Source organism: Protopterus annectens, chromosome 2.part0 (assembly GCF_019279795.1).
Source record: "Protopterus annectens isolate FY-2018-M chromosome 2.part0, PAN1.0, whole genome shotgun sequence".
Taxonomy (NCBI): domain Eukaryota; kingdom Metazoa; phylum Chordata; order Ceratodontiformes; family Protopteridae; genus Protopterus; species Protopterus annectens.
The window spans coordinates 745019601-745037756 of record NC_056728.1 but is presented as its reverse complement, the minus strand read 5'-3'; the positions used below and the strand labels follow the sequence as shown (position 1 = coordinate 745037756).

The 18156-nt window shown below is 40.7% G+C and overlaps 1 protein-coding gene across 4 annotated transcripts in view; it reads right to left on the bottom strand.

Annotated features, from left to right (window-relative positions):
- The window catches only part of HSDL2 (hydroxysteroid dehydrogenase like 2), a 608443-nt gene that overhangs the window by 53413 nt on the left and 536874 nt on the right, over window positions 1-18156 (bottom strand). For all 4 annotated transcript variants that reach the window (XM_044061065.1, XM_044061066.1, XM_044061064.1 and 1 more), the window contains one exon: window positions 11265-11393. In XM_044061065.1, the coding sequence (XP_043917000.1) occupies window positions 11265-11393 (129 nt within the window). The remainder of the gene's footprint in view (window positions 1-11264; window positions 11394-18156) is intronic.

Sequence of the window (18156 nt, the reverse complement as noted above, 5' to 3'; positions counted from 1 at the left end):
TGGTGTGACATCTGGACAAAGGAAGGAGGACAAGGAGACCTGGTGGTGGAATGAGGAAGTACAGAAGAGTATACAGAGGAAGAGGCTGCTGAACAAGAAGTGGGATTGTCAAAGACATGAAGAAAGTAGACATGAGTATAAGGAGATGAGGCGCATGGCAAAGAGAGAGGTGGCAAAAGCTATGGATAAGGCGCATGGAGAGTTGTAGGACAGATTGGACACTAAAGAGGGAGAAAAGGACCTGTACCGATTGGCTAGACAGAGGGACAGAGCTGGGAAAGATGTGCAGCAAGTAAGTGTGATAAAGGATAGTGAGGGAAAGGTACTCACAAGAGAAGAGAGTGTGTTGAGTAGATGGAAAGAGTATTTTGAGAGGCTGATGAATGAAGAGAATGAGAGAAGGTTGGATGATGTGGGGATAGTGAATCAGATTAGCAAGGAGGAAGTAAGGACAGCTATGAAGAGGATGAAGAATGGAAAGGCTGTTGGCCCAGATGACATCCCAATGGAAGCATGGAGGTGCTTAGGAGAAATGGCAGTGAAATTTTTAACTAGATTGTTTAATGAAATTTTGGAAAGTCAGAGGATGCCTGAGGAGTGGAGAAAAAGTGTTTTGGTACCTATCTTTAAGAATAAGGTTGATGTGCAGAGCTGCAGTAACTATAGAGGGATAAAATTGATCAGTCACAGCTTGAAGTTATGGGAGAGAGTAGTAGAAGCTAGGTTAAGAAGGGAGGTGATGATTAGTGACCAGCAGTATGGTTTCATGCCAGGAAAGAGCACTACAGATGCGATGTTTGCTCTGAGAGTGTTATTGGAGTAATACAGAGAAGGTCAGAAGGAGTTACATTGCGTCTTTGTAGACTTGGAGAAAGCATATGACAGGGTGCCTAGAGAAGAATTGTGGTATTGTATGAGGAAGTCGGGAGTGGCAGAGAAGTATGTAAGAGTGGTACAGGATATATACGAGGGTAGTGTGACAGTGGTGAGGACTGCAGTGGGAGTGACAGATCCGTTTAAGGTGGAGGTGGGATTACATCAAGGATCAGCTCTGAGTCCTTTCTTATTTGCAGTGGTGATGGACAGGTTGACAGATGAGATCAGACAGGAGGCCCCGTGGACTATGATGTTTGCAGATGACATTGTGATCTGTAGTGAGAGTAGGAATCAGGTTGAGATGACTCTGGAGAGGTGGAGATATGCTCTAGAGAGCAGAGGAATGAAGGTCAGCAGGGCTAAGACAGAATATATGTGTGTAAATGAGAGGGAGGGTAGAGGAATGTTGAGGATGCAGGGAGTAGAGTTGGTAAAGGTGGACGAGTTTAAGTACTTGGGATCAACAGTTCAGAGTAATGGTGAATGTGGAAGAGAGGTGAAGAAGAGAGTACAGGCAGGGTGGAATGGGTGGAGAAGAGTGTCAGGAGTGATTTGTGACAGACTGGTACCTAAGAGTGGAAGGGAAGGTCTACAAGACAGTAGTGAGACCAGCTATGTTACATGGGTTGGAGACAGTGGCATTGACAAAAAGGCAGGAGTCAGAGCTGGATATGGCAGAGTTAAAGATGTTAAGATTTGCACTCGGTGTGACTAGGATGGATAGGATTAGGAATCAGTATATCAGAGGGTCAGCTCATGTTGGACAGTTTGGAGACAAAGCAAGAGAGATGACATTGCGTTGGTTTGGACATGTGCCGAGGAGGGATGATGGATATATTGGGAAAAAGATGCTAAGGATGGAGCTGCCAGGTAAGAGGAAAAGAGGAAGGCCTAAGATAAGGTTTATGGATTTGGTGAGAGAGGACATGCAGGCGGTTGGTGTGACAGAACAAGATGCAGAGGATAGGAAGAAATGGAAAGAGATGATCCGCTGTGGCGATCCCCAACGGGAAAAGCCGAAAGATGATGATGATTTAAGCATATGAAATTGACAATTTAAAGCCCTTACAGCCAGGGTGGCAGAAGTGTAAACTTTTTTCCATCTGTCTAGAGCCCTAGAATCCCTATCAGAGGGGACAGGTTTTTTTTGCAGTGGAAGCTTTAACCCCCTTGGGGCCCTGAGAAATAGTTTCAGGGTCAGCAGCGGGGGTTTTATATAGGAATTTATGAGAATCTTTGACCCTGTAGTATCTGTCTGGCTTAGCAGGTGCAGGGGGTAAAGAGTCAGGGGACAGTCTGGACTCTGAAAATACATCTACAATGTCTAGAACAGGTGGAATAGCAAGGGGTCTGTGCTGAGGAAGAAGCAGGAAGTCTGAGCCTTTTCTTAGACTCAGAATAATCTTGGCTCTCCCAGTGGAAATGCTCCCTCATAGTATGCAGAGTTTCCCCAAAAGAAGAGTCCTCAGGAGGTGAGGATGAAGGAATGGATTCTTCAGCATCAGAATCCTCATAGGGAAGCATGGAGTAATCGTGTTCAGAAGAGGAATCAGAAGAAATAGATACCTGATCAGAATAATCATACTCTGTCTCTTGCCTATGCCTCTCATCAGGAGGGGGATGGGAGCCCTGATCAAAGTAATTAAGTCTTCGGCCATTTTAAGCATCTGTTTTTTAGGCATGAAAGTCTGAGTAGGAGAATGCTGTACTTTTTCTGTGTCTTTAGAGCTGCTTTAGTCTTTGTCTTTGAAGCTAAAGATGGCTTAACATATAGTTGTGTAGGTCTGAAGACACCCTCAGAAGCAGATGCCTGCTCAGCGGCTCCGGACCCATCTGAGGGATTGATTTCCGAGTGTCCAATACCTTGAGTAGCCAGAGGCCCAGTCGGCTCCACGTGGGAGTCGGTAGCGGGCGCCAGGGGTTGCGAAAGTGCCTCACTGAGAACTGGCGACTGGCCTAGAAGAGGCTTCGTCGGTTTTGGACTTCGGATGCCTATCCTTGTCCTTGCGTTTTTTGTAAACTCCGGTTGTCGGCTGTTCTGCCGGCATTATATAATTAAATCTTTGGCCAAAGTAATGAAATGCAAAATCGAACAGATGCTTGACAGTGCGTTGATTGAATCTAGCACAAAACTGACAGCTAGCAATGTTGTGATCAGGGCCTAGGCAAGGGATACAGTAAGAGTGAAATTCCTTATGAGGTATTTGCTTCCCACAAGAAATACAATTGTTAACTTTTTCTGACATTGGTCTGGAACAAGAAAAAAAGTTTCCTCAACGGGGTACTTAGCTTTAATTAAGACTTCGGTTCCGAAATTCAGATTTGAAAATCTCAGAAGTCGGCTGACCGGCACTTGCGAACTGCTTTTGCTTCGGGCACCGCGCGGCAAGAAAGACTGAAGAAAATGTCGTCGGCTGCATCTTTTATACCCCTGGTGCACTGAAGTTAGGGAAGAGGTGACAACAACCAATGCCGGACCTAGACTTTGGAATTCTAGCCGACTGCGGGTCGCTTGCCAGCAGGATAACCCAAGAGTAATGACTGCAACAGTGAAACACGATGAACATCTGTAAGTTAATTTGCAGATGACAACAAGATATGGACCCCCCCCACTGGTAAAACCAGTGCTGCTGTACAGTAATATGCAAATGTAACTTACATCAAGGCTGACACTGTAATCTAGGATTTAGGAACTTACACAGACAATGACCTGTCCTTAATTAGCATATATCCAGTACCGTCAAAAAATTCTTCTACTTCTCCCATCTCAACTGTCGTGGGTTCTTGTCCAGTGTCAATCTGTCCTAATTCCCCTTTATCCCTCTGTTTGCCCCATCACAGAAAACGGCAATCCATTTGGCATGTACAACTCTAAACAGCTCAAAAAACACAGATCCCAACATTCTATACCCACCAAACTCCCTGGTTAAAAAAAAAAAAAAAAAAACACTCTTACTTGAGCAGATTAAAATTCCTGTCATTACTTTCTGTGGTCTACAGACTCTTTTGGAGAGAATCAGAGACTTGCCTTCTGTGCAGTATCAAACCCTGCTCTGTGGCCTCTCAAAAAAGAAATTCTCAATACCCACTCAAAGCACCTAACTCTACACCAAAACATAAAGTCACCATTTCTGGGATAAATTCATCATGTAGCATCACTTATGAAATGAGCTTTGTCTACATATTAGTGTGTAAAACCCTAGCAACATTCAAACTTTAATCAGATGAGTGGATGGGACTGCATAAATACATCCCGGGAGTCACTGGCTACAAACTTTTAACTATGCCAAATTAAAAATTATTACATCTCAATCTTCCTCTTTCTATTTTTTCAGTCTTCCCAACTTCTCCCAATTTCCCTTTCTTCTAACATAATCCAGCTAATAACTTTGTAGCTGAATCTCCCAAAATCAACCCCACTTCCTAACAACTTATGAACTATTAGCAGACTTTCAAAGGTTGTTTTTTTACAGGGCACTCACTAAGCTACTGATCTGAGAGTATCATTAGAAGCCAAGCCTTACATTCCCACATTAGTTTTTAGCCCTTATATATCGTTTATGAATAACCCAGAGGTGGGCAGAGCAAGGAAAAGTTGGGACACTTACTTGTTGCCCTGAACCATGAGGAACATAAGCTATTGTAGATTCAATGTTTGGGTTATTTTCCCAGCAGGAACATCACCTCCCATGGCAAAACATACAAGCTGCAAGACAGACCGACTAGGGAAGAAAAAGGTAACACTGTCAGTTATGCCAGAATATCTTTCAGACTCAAAGGAAACTCTCCCTAGAAATACAGCCGAATTTGTAGTGTTTGACATATACATGTATTAAGAGCTAAGTGACTGTGGCACAAATGTCATCAGGAGAAATATTACACAAGAAAGCAGCATGACATACCCTGTCATTATGAAGGAACCTGGAGGGTCAGATGTCAAACTCATATGGTAACAACTTGAGAAAGGGCAGTACAGTTCACCAACCGAATGGATAAGAACTGTGTGGTGTCACTATCTCTCTTACTTTAGCAAGAGAAGTAATAGGGAACTAAATAAGAATGCTGCTGATGTTGCACATGCAATTTTGGGAAAAAAAAAAGACTGGAAAATGAACTAAATGCTTCAAATTATTTAAGGGAGAAATCCTGGGAGCAAATGAAGATTGCAAGAGAACTTCTCTCCGAACCATCAAGAATCAGAAGCAGAAAGGACTTGCAACTCTGAAATCAAACAGACACGACTGCCATTATAAAGCACGTCTCCCATGAGACAAATTTTAGTTCTACTGAACTTGTAAGTTCAAATGGTGACACAGTAACCTTTTTAAAAATTACAAAGTGCCATGGAAAAGCCGAACCTTTCAGCAGAGGCTGAAAATTAATATTCTATACAAGATAAAGTTAAAGACTGCAATTCCTGACCAGCATGGAAAGTAGGCATGGTGGGTAGGTGTATCTCAATCACACAGTAGTACAGACAAGAGTCAACCCGAGATGATGGGTCATTCAGTATCACAATGAATGGAGCTCCTGATGAAGAAAGTGCCCTTTCTCTGGTTCAAATAAAGAATCTCCTCCTTTTTACAGCACATGCCTCTATAATTTCATGGAATATGTACCTTGAGAGTTTCTCAGCTACCTTTAAAATTCAAAAAACACTGTCTCTGATAAACCAGGCTATCTCACTACAACAGAATGCAAGGGAGTCACATTTTCAGACTGAACCTTGAGGACTGGATGCAAGGGGCCTGAAAGATGGCTTTAAATGCTATGTATAATGGCAAGCTGCAGAGATGCAGAAGAAAAGACGTCATGATGGTCAAAAGCCAGGCATTTGGGGACAAAAGGAAATGGCAAAAATCAAAAAAGCTGCTTTCTGTTCCATCCTGCTGTTTATTTACAGTTTGATTACCGGGAAAGTCCACTGGGCCCAGAGAGCCCGTTTGGAGAAAAGCTCCATAAGACAGAATTCAGTAAAGATACAAGTCTATAAAAGTTGCAGTTGAAAGAACAAGTTATAAATATATGAATTCAATAGAAAGCATGAGCAACATGGTTCATCGTGATAGATCATATGGGTTATACTGTACAGATTAATTTAGACATACATTCATTCATTTAAAGTAAGGAACAATTTACATACATTCATTCATTTGAAGTAAGAGGCTATTTACAGTGTTTACAAAGTTGAAATCATTTGTGGAATAGCTATGGCAGCTTAAGAGAGCTTAGGAAATAGCTATGGGAGTTCTAGACAGCTGAGGAACAAGAGGAAAATCCTCCCAGGGGTTCTTTATTCTGTAAAGGAGTGCTGCACTGCAGAAGGCCATGGTTTTGCAAAAGCATCTCAGGGTTTCATACCCAAGTGGACAGCAGAGAACTGACTATATCTTACATTCTCAGGAAAAAGGAGGAGGAGGAGGAAAAGGAAGAGGAGGAGGAAAAGGAAGAGGAAGAAAAGGAGGAAGAGGAAAAGGAGGAGGAGGAGGAGGAGGAGGAAAAGGAGGAGGATGATGAGAATAATATGAAAAAGGAGAACAGGAGGAAGGGGATCAGAAAGGGGAGAAGGGGAGAAGAAAGGAGAAGAAGAGGAGGAGGAAGGGGAGAAGAAAGGAGAGGAGGGAAGAAGGAGAAGGAGGAGGAGGAGGAGGAGAAGGAGGAGAAAGAAAAGAAGGAAGAGAAGGAGGAGGAGAAGGAGGAGAAAGAGAAGAAGGAAGAGAAGGAGAAGGAGGAGAAGAAGAAGAAGGAGGAGAAGAAGGAGGAGGAGGAGAAGAAGAAGGAGGAGGAGGAGGAGAAGGAGGAGGAGAAGAAGAAGAAGGAGGAGGAGAAGAAGAAGGAGGAGGAGAAGAAGGAGGAGGAGGAGAAGGAGGAGGAGGAGGAGAAGGAGGAGGAGGAGAAGAAGGAGGAGAAGGAGGAGGAGGAGGAGAAGGAGAAGAAGGAGGAGAAGGAGAAGAAGAAGTAGAAGAAGGAGGAGGAGGAGGAAGAGAAGGAGGAGAAGGAGGAGGAGGAGGAGAAGGAGGAGGAGGAGGAGGAGAAGGAGGAGGAGAAGAAGGAGGAGAAAGAGAGAAAGAGAAGGAGGAGAAAGAAAAAGAGAAGGAGGAAAAAGAGGAGGAGAAAGAAGGAGGCGGAGGAGAAGGAGAAGAAGGAGGAAAAAGAGGAGGAAAAAGAGAGGAGGAGAAACAAAAGAGAAGGAGGAGAAAGAGAAAAGAGAAGGAGGAGAAAGAGAAAAAGAGAAGGAGGAGAAAGAGAAAAAGAGAAGGAGGAGAAAAAGAGGAGGAGAAAGAGAAGGAGAAGAAGGAGGAGAAGGATGAGAAGAAGGATGAGAAGGAGAAGGAAGAGAAGGAGAAGGAAGAGAAGGAGAAGGAGAAGGAAGAGAAGGAGAAGGAAGAGAAGGAGAAGGAGAAAGAAGAAGGAGGAAAAGGAGAAAGAGGAGAAGGAGGAGACGGAGGAGGAGAAGAAGAAGGAGGAGAAGGAGAAGGAGGAGGAGAAGGAGGAGAAAGAGGAGGATGAAGAGAAGGAGGGAGGAGAAGGAGAAGGAGGAGGAGAAGGAGGAGAAAGAGGAGGAGAAAGAGGAGGAAAAAGAGAGGAGGAGATACAAAAAGAGAAGGAGGAGAAAGAGAAAAGAGAAGGAGGAGAAAAGAGGAGGAGAAACAGAAAAGAGGAGGAGAAAGAGAAGGAGAAGAAGGAGGAGAAAGAGGAGAAGGAGGAGGAGAAGAAGGAGATGGAGGAGGAGAAGGAGGAGAAGAAGAAGGAGAAGGAGGAGAAGGAGAAGGAGGAGGAGAAGGAGGAGGATGAAGAGAAGGAGGGAGGAGAAGGAGAAGGAGGAGGAGAAGGAGGAGAAAGAGGAGGAAAAAGAGTGGAGGAGATACAAAAAGAGAAGGAGGAGAAAGAGAAGGAGGAGAAGAGAAAAAGAGAAGGATGAGGAGGAGGAGAAGGAGAAGAAGAAGGAGAAAGAAGGAGGAGAAGGAGGAAAAGGAGAAAGAGGAAAAGAAGGAGAAGGAGAAGAAGGAGGAGGAGAAGGAGAAGAAGGAGGAGAAGGAGGAGGAGAAGGAGGAGGATGAGGAGAAGGAGGAGGAGAAGGAGGAGGAGGAGAAGGAGAAGGAGGAGGAGAAGGAGAAGGAGGAGAAGGAGGAGAAGAAGGAGGAGAAGGAAGAGAAGAAGGAGGAGAAGGAAGAGAAGGAGGAGGAGGAGGAGAAGGAGAAGGAGGAGAAGGAAGAGAAGAAGGAGGAGAAGGAAGAGAAGGAGGAGGAGGAGAAGGAGAGGGAGAAGGAGGAGAAGGAGAAGAAGGAGGAGAAGGAGAAGAAGAAGAAGGAGGAGAAGGATACGGGAAGGAGGAGAAGGAGAAGGTAAGGAGGAGAAGGAGAAGAAGGAGAAGGGGAAGAAGGAGAAGAAGGGGAAGAAGGGGAAGAAGGAGAAGAAGGGGAAGAAGGAGAAGCAGGAGGAGAAGCAGAAGTAGTATGCCAAACCTAAAGACTTGCATCTATCGCTTTTTTGTAGAAGTGACCATTCATACAGTAAAAACTGTTGTGTTATGTCAACTGTCATAGAACTTAAGACCCCAGGAATATGTACAACTGTTACAAAAAGTCTGGCAATGCTCCTTAGGAAAAGGGAAACAACCTCATTAATGTCCCCCCAGTAAAGGTTACAAACCAGTTTTGGCCAGACCAAGCTACATTGGACAACATGAAAAAATATATAAACAAATAAACTCACAATGCCAGGCTTAGCCTTCTAGCAAACTTCTTGACTCCAAAAAATCAAATAGTATTCAAAGCTTTTCTAATACATGATCCATCAGGACGACTAGAACAAAATGCGAGAGATACAAAGGAGAGCCTTCAAGCCCCATGTAACAGAATATAAATCCCTTTCACTACTAAACATGTTCATAGCTTTGGGCTTTACTGGCAACTGTGTGGTCATAATGATTACAAGAAACGACATACAAGACCAGAGGGGTATAGAAAACATACCACTGAGGAAGATAATACAACAGGGTGCCTTGTTTCTTGAGGTAAAAGTCAAAGTGTTTGAATGCTTCCAGGCTGCAAACACAGCATCTTTAAAGATCAGCTCTGAGAAAAGTGAGACCAATGACTCATTCTCCTTAAAATAATGAATTAACCTCTTTTGGAAAGAGAATGGGAGCCAGACAGAAGTCTAGAGAGGACCTCATGAGTTGAAGGATTCACCCAAAGAAATGGTCATCTGAAGAAATGTGGCTGGTGAGACAGAAGTTAATCTGACTGCTAAAGACCTCTGTCCTCCCAGATTCTCTTCAGGATGAGCAGAGAGGGAAAGAAGAACATCTTTAACCACTCACACCAAAAACTGAACATACACCCCATCTTATAAAAGACGGGCATGTGAGGAGTCATGGCTGCTCCCTTGGAAAGGAGGACCAAGGGTCTATAATCATATGAGCAAATCGCATAAATTGCTAACGCTCATAATATCGAATGTAACGGAACTCAAAGTACTTTTTCTGAGATTGCAGTACTGTGAAGAATGGGACATTTGCCCTTTCCTAACTGTAGTGCAATCTCGGAATTGGAATATATATTTAACGGGGATGTGGGGGGCCAAGCCCCCCACAATAGGAAGTTCGAGGTCCGGTACGTTTGATATTACGAGCGTTCGCAACTTGTGAGATTCGCTCATATGATATAAACCAGAAGACCAAGACCACTAGGTATGAGAAGAACATTCACTGAGGAAAATACTGGAAGAATAACAGGCTAGCACTGGGCATTATGCTGCCATGAAGCAATACATGCATTGGTTGCACCTTCAACTGTTTCATTAAATTCCATCCGGCTCTGCAAACTGATTGTAGCAGGAGTTGAGCAACATTATCTCCAACTCTTGCCATGCAAGCAGATCCACCTCATGGAGCTGCTGAAGAAAGTAAATGTTTTGGGAACAAACTCAATGTATGTCCTGGGATGTTTTTTAACATCCAGGTTTTAATACAGAAACCTCTAGTCCTGCTGTGCTTAAGCACGGGTACTGTGATGCTTCCTCCCCAACGTCTCATCTAAATAAAAGGTGCTGAAGGTGGTGCCTTTCGGGTCTCTGTTGTGACTACCTACAAATGGCAGGGAGGAGTACAACCCTCAAAAAGGAATTGAGACTTACTACTAGTGAGGACTCACAGGGTGCCAAGAGTGACAGAAAATGACAGAAAATCTGGCCACCTCAGCTTCCTGTTGCCTTAACTTGGAGTTTTCATCCTCCTACCTTGGAAATGTAAGAGAAACCTTTCAGCCAATTCTTGTGCTGGCTATTTTCTATTTCTGACACCCTTCAAGATAGGATTCAATCTTTTCATGAGTGGTCTGACTGAAATTCTGGCATTTTTGGCAGGCTTTTTTTCAGTGTATTCCACTTCCTGGCAATAAAAAACAACTTCTGCTTACACCCTGATTCACAATCTCACAACTATAGAAACTTAAAGAATTAAATGTTTTAGGCAAACATGGACATTTTTGAATGATGCCCATTAGCGTGAAATCCAAAACAGATAAATGAAAAGGCAAGAGCAGGTCAGCATGGAACTGCATGTGCCCTCTTAGTCCAATAACGGAATGTAATTTAAATACCACTGCCAGGGGATTCCTACATACGTCTGGAACATTTCTTGTCAGTTTACAAAAGGTTCCACGTGGAGTAAAACCACTGTATGGTGTTGAAAACTGATGGATTCCTGGATGATAAAGGTGCACAAACTCAAAATTGAGAATGGTTAGATAACTAAAGTGATTGTTACAAGAAGAGACATAGCTGAACCCATCACTTTCAGTGAGAATACCCGCAAATCCATGGATGGAAGGCTCATGCAGATAAAAAGAACAAACGCATATCTTTCTCTAGGCTCTACGTTTTATGGAAATCTAGGGTACAGTAGACTGTAGCAACAAGTTTACCAGTCTGTCTGATAGAAAGAACTGTAAAGCATTTTGACACTTATTTTGCTGACATCTTTAGATTCCGGGGAAACTTAAGGTTACTGGCATGCCTGAGACCCAAATAAAATAAAACAGAATGTAAATCAGCAAATGAAATGTTTATCATCTGGGTGCTATGATCATGAAACAGAAATGTGTAGCACCAGTGCTGGCCACTTTGGTGGTCCTTGGACATGGGGAAGACAAATATGCAATGGTCCTAGCACTTGACAAATTTAAGTCCTGCAACAATATCACACATTATTAATGCAGTTCATTTGTTTTTCAAAAGGAATAGCATTTGAAAAGGATGGATACACGTTTTGACGGACCACTGGCTGTACAGGGTTGGATTTAGAACCTCCTGGTTAAAACTGTGATGTATACTTGACAATACAGCAACATGGATTAATAAGATGCTTCTAAGAATAGATTTACCTGCAAACATTTTTACAAAGTCACCGCTATCTAGAGACATAACAACATCTGCCTTTTTTGGAGCTTCTCCCTGCCCGGCACTGCCATTTTCATTCTTCAGGTCGAGATGCCAAGTTCCTGCATTCTCACCTAGGAAAGAAAGAAAAAGTAAATTTACATGTCACCTGCTGTTCCTCCAGGCAGTGAATGATCATTCAGTTTTAACTTCCACACTCTCAATGGACTAAACTACTATCATGTTCCAAGCTCTTTCAAAGGTATTTTTTGACTAAACTCTCATATCTGTTGTATTAATACACAACAGCTGTGTAAGATACTCACCAGAAGTAGATGTTTGATACCACATTGATGTAATTATATATGGATACTAGCCCTGCCCATACAGGAATCCAGCCAACTGAAAAATTTTCAGCAGTGCTCATGTTCCTCCCCGCAAGTTTTCTCTCAATGGCTGCCTGATAGGACACGCAGCATATTTAGGCTACATGGACAGGTTCTAATAAAGACTGTAAAGTTACAATCTCAAGAAGATGACAAATCCCACTTCCTAAATGTTACTAGTGTTGATAAAAACAAAACCTTTCTACATCTGCTGGATCAGGTTATGAAAAAGATGGATACTACAATGGAGATGGTTAGGATTTTTACGCTCATGCTGGTTAGTGTTAGACCAGAGCAAATCTGCCTGCACTTCAATAAATTAATAAAAAGATCTGAAAAAGAATCCAACTACTTCTGGAGTTTTACTTTTACAAGGCACACTGGTTCTTCCTTTTTAAGCTTTTAACCACATGGTCTGCACTGATATTTGGATTGCATTTTCAACTCTGCACTCCTGCACCTTCAAGATTCCTCCAGCCATAGGGACTCCAAACAAGGATATTTTTCAGGTAGAATAGGTCATTGGAACTCTCAGCTTTTTGCATGTTTCTTAAGTTTGGCCTGCTACCATGCAGACAACTTAGTGGGAATGCCTACCGACCCCGGACATCTAAATAGAAGACAGACTGTAGATTATCATTTCATATTCCTTCGTTATGTTTAACACCCAACAACCCTATACATTTATAATTCTGATAACTTCTACACTTGCAACTCAACACTTTTATCTATTAAACTAAATGTTTGCACATTAATAGTTGACCAGTTCTAATGGTCATTCTGACCTGAATCTATCTATAAATGCCATTCTGACCTGAATCTATCTATAAATGCCATTTTTTCTATACTGCTTCCAGACATCAGTATAAAATTTTCAGGTCATGGCTCTTGGAATGTCCCATTATAAAGCACAAAGTTAACAGACAGTAGTAGTGCTAAACGCAAGGAGCCATGACAGTTTCAATACAATTATGTCTGAAAACCTAAAACATGTATTTGTGTTAGAGTAGTTAAAATGAAAGCTAATATAGAAGATTTCAGATAAGCATTTTAGTTATAACTTTATAAGAATACTGTAACAATTAACACTGGGATGATTTGCTGTAACTTGAGATCTATTTGCTCACTTTTGTTGTATCCTTGAGCGTGCCAGCTCAGGTGTTTTTCCTTCTACAGTGATTGTTACTTATTATAGTGATGTATTAAGTCTCAAAATGCAGATATTTTCAGATAGCTGAGAAAGAGTGACTATTAAAACTGAGCTCTCTTTCTTCAACTTAGAAACAATATGACAAAGGGAATAAATAAGTCAGAGATTTGAAAGCAAAACCCCTACTGTGGAGATCCAAGACTGCTTTCCCTTGTAAAGCACTTATTTTAATTTCTGACATACTTTTACATTTTGTCGTGCACCCTAGCTACACAAACTTAAAGCTTTACATGTAGCTCAGGTAAAAGGTCACATGCAATACTTGTATGAGCTATTGTGTTTAGAGCTTGTGCATTTCAACCAAGCATAGGCTATCTAATTCAGATATACTGCACATTAGCCAGCCAAAAAAATTAGTCAAATGCTCTACGTTGTGAGGCAAATGTCAATTGATCAATAATAAACAAATACATAAATAAAAATAAAACAGGTAGGCTGATATTTACTACTATAGTACCAGCTCTATGAAACTGTCAAAAACTTGGTAGCACATTTCTCAGTTGATTTCAGTCACAGACATGTATACTATATTACCTTTGTGTAACATGCATGAATGGGTGGATAAGTCTGAACGGGGTGAAATAAGTATAAATGTAGTGACATAAAACTCCCTTCACCCAGACAGCTACACATAAGATGTTACTTCAGATGTAATTCTGGACACATGCTCTTCAGTTTCCCTATGTGCAGCTGACTCAAGAATTTGATTTACACTTTTACAAACTTGCAGTCCTCATACCCCCTAACTTATATATGACAACTCCACAGCTGAACTACAATATAGAAAAAGAGAAATAAAATACAGAAAGTACACCATCTTATCACAGAATGCAACATACTGTTGTAAAGCATGGTGCCTCTGTCAGAAATATTGGGGGAACAAATTGCTGTAAGGAAATGATTCTTTTGAGATGGGGCACAGTCTGAACTGCCTAAACATAAGGCATTGGTAAGTTTAATTATAATGGCTGCCAAAAAGCAATTACCAAAAAATGGAAATCAAAACCTAAACCAACTGTATTTGAAATATTGAATATCATAAAAGAGATACAAGAATTTGAAGCAAGATATTTAGAAAAAGAGAAGGAATAAATTACATATAAATAAATGGAATGTGTGGGAAAAATACATGCAGAATAATGTTCATGAAGAAGAGTGAGGCTCAAGGAAAGACAGGAATTGAGGAATTTATGGATGGAAAGACAGCAAGTATAAAGAAAAAAAACAAAACAAATATGTAATGTATAATTTATGTCAATAAAAATATGTAGCTTGTTTTATTAATGTATGCATGCCTGTATCTTAAGTGATAATTTAATAAAGGTGCTTAAAGATTCAACATAAGACTGGAGATCACACTTGCTCCTCTGAAGTGTAGAAATGTTGTTGCACTTTTCACACTCCAAGTCATACATCCACCTTAATGGAAAACAAAGTATAATGCATTGTGGATGCCAGGCTGTCAGTTTCAAATGCTTGTACAAGTCTGCAGTTGGTACATATGCATAAAAGGCCATATAATCAGACTCCCTTTGAAAGTTCCAGTTATACTTGACAACTTGGGTAAAAAACACATCCAAGAATACTTCTACCATTTGGGGATTTAAATGCTGCATGATGCTGAATATAATTCCATCATTCTGCCAATGTCAGTACAGGCAGCTTTAGTCATGGCATGGTTTCAGTGATAAAAAGTTCCTTTTTCTTGAGTAATACGTAAGATTTTGCTCTTTATGTAGTGATAGCTCAGTACATACATATTTCGGACATGTTCTGCACTCACACCATTAACACATCACACGAAACTAAATACAAGGCAAAATCTGCTCAAAAGGAGCTGTTAACTATATAGACAAAAGAAGGCTGCTTCTCCTATGGCCATTTGTGAATAACAAAACTTCCTGCCACCAACCCTTATCTGCACCATCTGGAAATCAGTCCAAGGGACCCACATGAAAGTCCATTACCACCAGCTACTCTCTCCCTGCCTCAGCCCCCACTGCTGCCACTTCTGGCTTGTCCTATTGTTAATCTGGAAGCCATCATTTACACAGACAGCTGAGGTGTTATCTATTAAGCTCCAACCCCACCTCTGGGTGGCTAACATCAGCACCCACATCACCTCAGGGGTTTAGTTGCTCAGTCCCGTCCCCTGACTGGCTCTTCCAGTGTGTGAACCACTAATCAAACTAGGGTCATCTAAGCTACTAGCTTTATCCCTTTACAATACAGAACCATGTACAAAACAATTAAATTCTATTCTATTTGCTGGTTGACAGACAGGGTAAGCTTCTCTAGTGCAACAAATATCCCACAGTGGAAATGGGTCCCAAATTGCAGTATGAGTAGGAATAAGCCCCTTGAGAAGACTCTGTAGGCTTTTAGTGAAGCAAATATCAGACCCAACACACACAAAAACTAGAAATGGTTGCCATGTATAGACTAATCATCATGTAGCGCTGGCAAAAAAGGTCAGCACTGAGGCTGCTGGTATACAGTAGTGGGCCTACTACCTCTCTACCCAGATGGATGTGTTGAGGAGAGGATGGACATTACAAGGTCAAAGGAGATCAAGAACTGGATATGAGGAACTGCAGAAGTCACCCTGTCAGTGTGTCCCCCTGGACGACGAGTCTAATATGTATGTGATCAGCAAGCAATGGGATACACACTTGTCATTATCCAGTGTGACATCACAAGGATCAGCTTTTGCCTTCAACTGTTTCACCCTGAGAAGTCATTCTGTGATCACATGAAAGGGATGGAGGGTATACAACAGGCGCAAGACAAGAGGTGAGACTACAAATCAAGAACAAGAGACAACTTTCCAGGAATGGTGAAACACCAAAACAACAACCAGACTAATCACTACTTGCTGACAATGATGTACAAGGAATTAGTGTCTTTGTCTAGTAAATATCCAGAGTTCATCACAAGTGATTGGAAATCATTGCCAGGAAGGGACTATTATGACAAACGATAAACATGATACTTTAAATGAGACTGTAGCCTGCTTCCCAAACCTATTACTAAAACAGTGATGTTCTGTGTACATCTTGGATGTCTAAATGTGGGCATGGCAATGAAATAATGGCCACAGTAATTTATTTCAACTTGCTTTTCTCATACACATACTGCACACACCCTTCCCAACACAGCAATAATTATTTAATTATGACCAATTAACAAACTGCTGCTTTTACACACACGTACACACACGTACACTTCTGCCCCTATCACCCAAAAAATATCTATTCTCAGACTGCAAAAAAAAAAACACTGGGTACTTGGGAGTGGTCATTACTTGGTCTCTGGGCAAGAGCAGCATTTGCCATTTTTGCTCAACTTCTCACTACCATCACAGATTACAATTAAAAGAAGGAAGAATAAACAAAGGTCATTGTTGTGTTAGTGTGTGGTGTTCAAGGTTACTGAGGTCTTGTCAGTTTTTTGTTTTTATAAACCTGCAAGAGAAAGTCATGCCAGAAGATAGATGCATAAACTACTTATGGCAATCTCTACTGAAATGACAACAGATATTACCTGGTAAACACTAACACAGGCTGTTCTCAACAAACAATATTGGTGCTTATCTTAAAAAGTAACAGCAGAAAGACTGGTAGCCACTGCCTATTACTATGTGAGATGAAGGAAATGAAAGAGAATGGTAACGAATAAGTAAGACATCTCACATTTGAATTCACTGTCACTCTAATTCTGATGTTAATTTTTTTGGGGTATATTAACTGCACCAATGAGACAAGTAACCCTAAATGGGTTTCCAGGGTGGGCAAGTGTTTTTTTTTAATTTTATAATCATACCTTTCTTAATTTTAAACAGACATAAAATATGAGAAAACAATCTAAGCTACTTCACTTATGGCCCTTTCAGTAGATGAAGCAGTAATTCGTGTAGATAAGGGGTTACAAACAGTGTCAAAAACAGCAGGGCACAATACTAAGACTTACCATACAGCAGAAGTAGGTAGGCACAGAACCACGGGACACCATTCATAAACAAGAGAATATAATAGCAAGCAAATATTAAAAAAAAAAGAGGGCTAGACAAAACTATAAAGCTGATAGCAAGTATGTGACAACTATGATCTACGACACCACCTCTGGAGCAGGCTTGCAATAAGGAGGGTGAGCCTGATGTCCGATATCTGGTTGTCTGCCTTCCAATGGAGATTTTGCATAGGACTGGGGCTGCATGAAGGACACTTCTGGTAGTTCCTGCAATATGCACTCTCAACTGCCACATACTCTTCAGATGTGAAACATGCCAGGACTTTCTTCCTCTCCCATTTTCAGGTGACTTGGATGAATTGCTGGCACTTACTGCAGTTCTTTACTCCATGCTCCTCCTTAAGAAATGCAGATGATAGCTGATGCGGCTCCTCACTTGTGATGTTTTAGCTGCACTAATGATTTCATGGTTTAGATGCATTACATATCAACAAAGGAATATATTCACAAAAAGAATCAACTAATTTTTTTACAGTTCTTTTATAAAACACTTTACAGTAAAAATAAATCATTTACAGATTAACTTGCAAAATAAAACAAAAAACACAGCTAGACCTCAGACTAATCTCAACATTTATTATGGTGAACTGCTTTTCGTTTGTGGATTCACAAACTTCATCAGACCAAAGAATTAAATGTTAAAACAGTTACTTAAATAATTATACAAAGGAAATGTCATAAACTAAAAATAACCTGCAAAGTTTACAGTTACACAAGTTACATACCACACACTATCCATTAAAACTAATACTACATACTAGCAGCCCAGAAAGTCCGTAGAAAATATTTATTATACCAAATCAAGTAATCTAAAGCACTTTTCGTACGCACAGTATACGAACTTCTTCAGAGACCCAAGCAAGTTAAAACACAACATTTAAATAACCTTCATAAGGTCAGCTGGTACTACGCCCCTTACTTAATTAACATTAAAAGAAATAGCATCACAATCAATCACTTCTTTAAAAAGTTATCAATTTTTATACATATAACCTATAAATATTAGTATATCATACTACTATAGATTTTAATAATAAGAAAACTGAAAACGCGTATAACGCAAAAAAATAATAAACTCTCCCTCATCATTTTATCTATATTATAAAAAAAATATTGTTCATTCTATATATTAAACATATTGTGTATGATATAGTAATAATAATATTATCAATAAATAAACAATTCTATAGTAATTATATATTTTAAAAATCAATATACTTAATTGTCTACCTAGCCTTCCTATATACATATATACATTAAATCAACACTTAA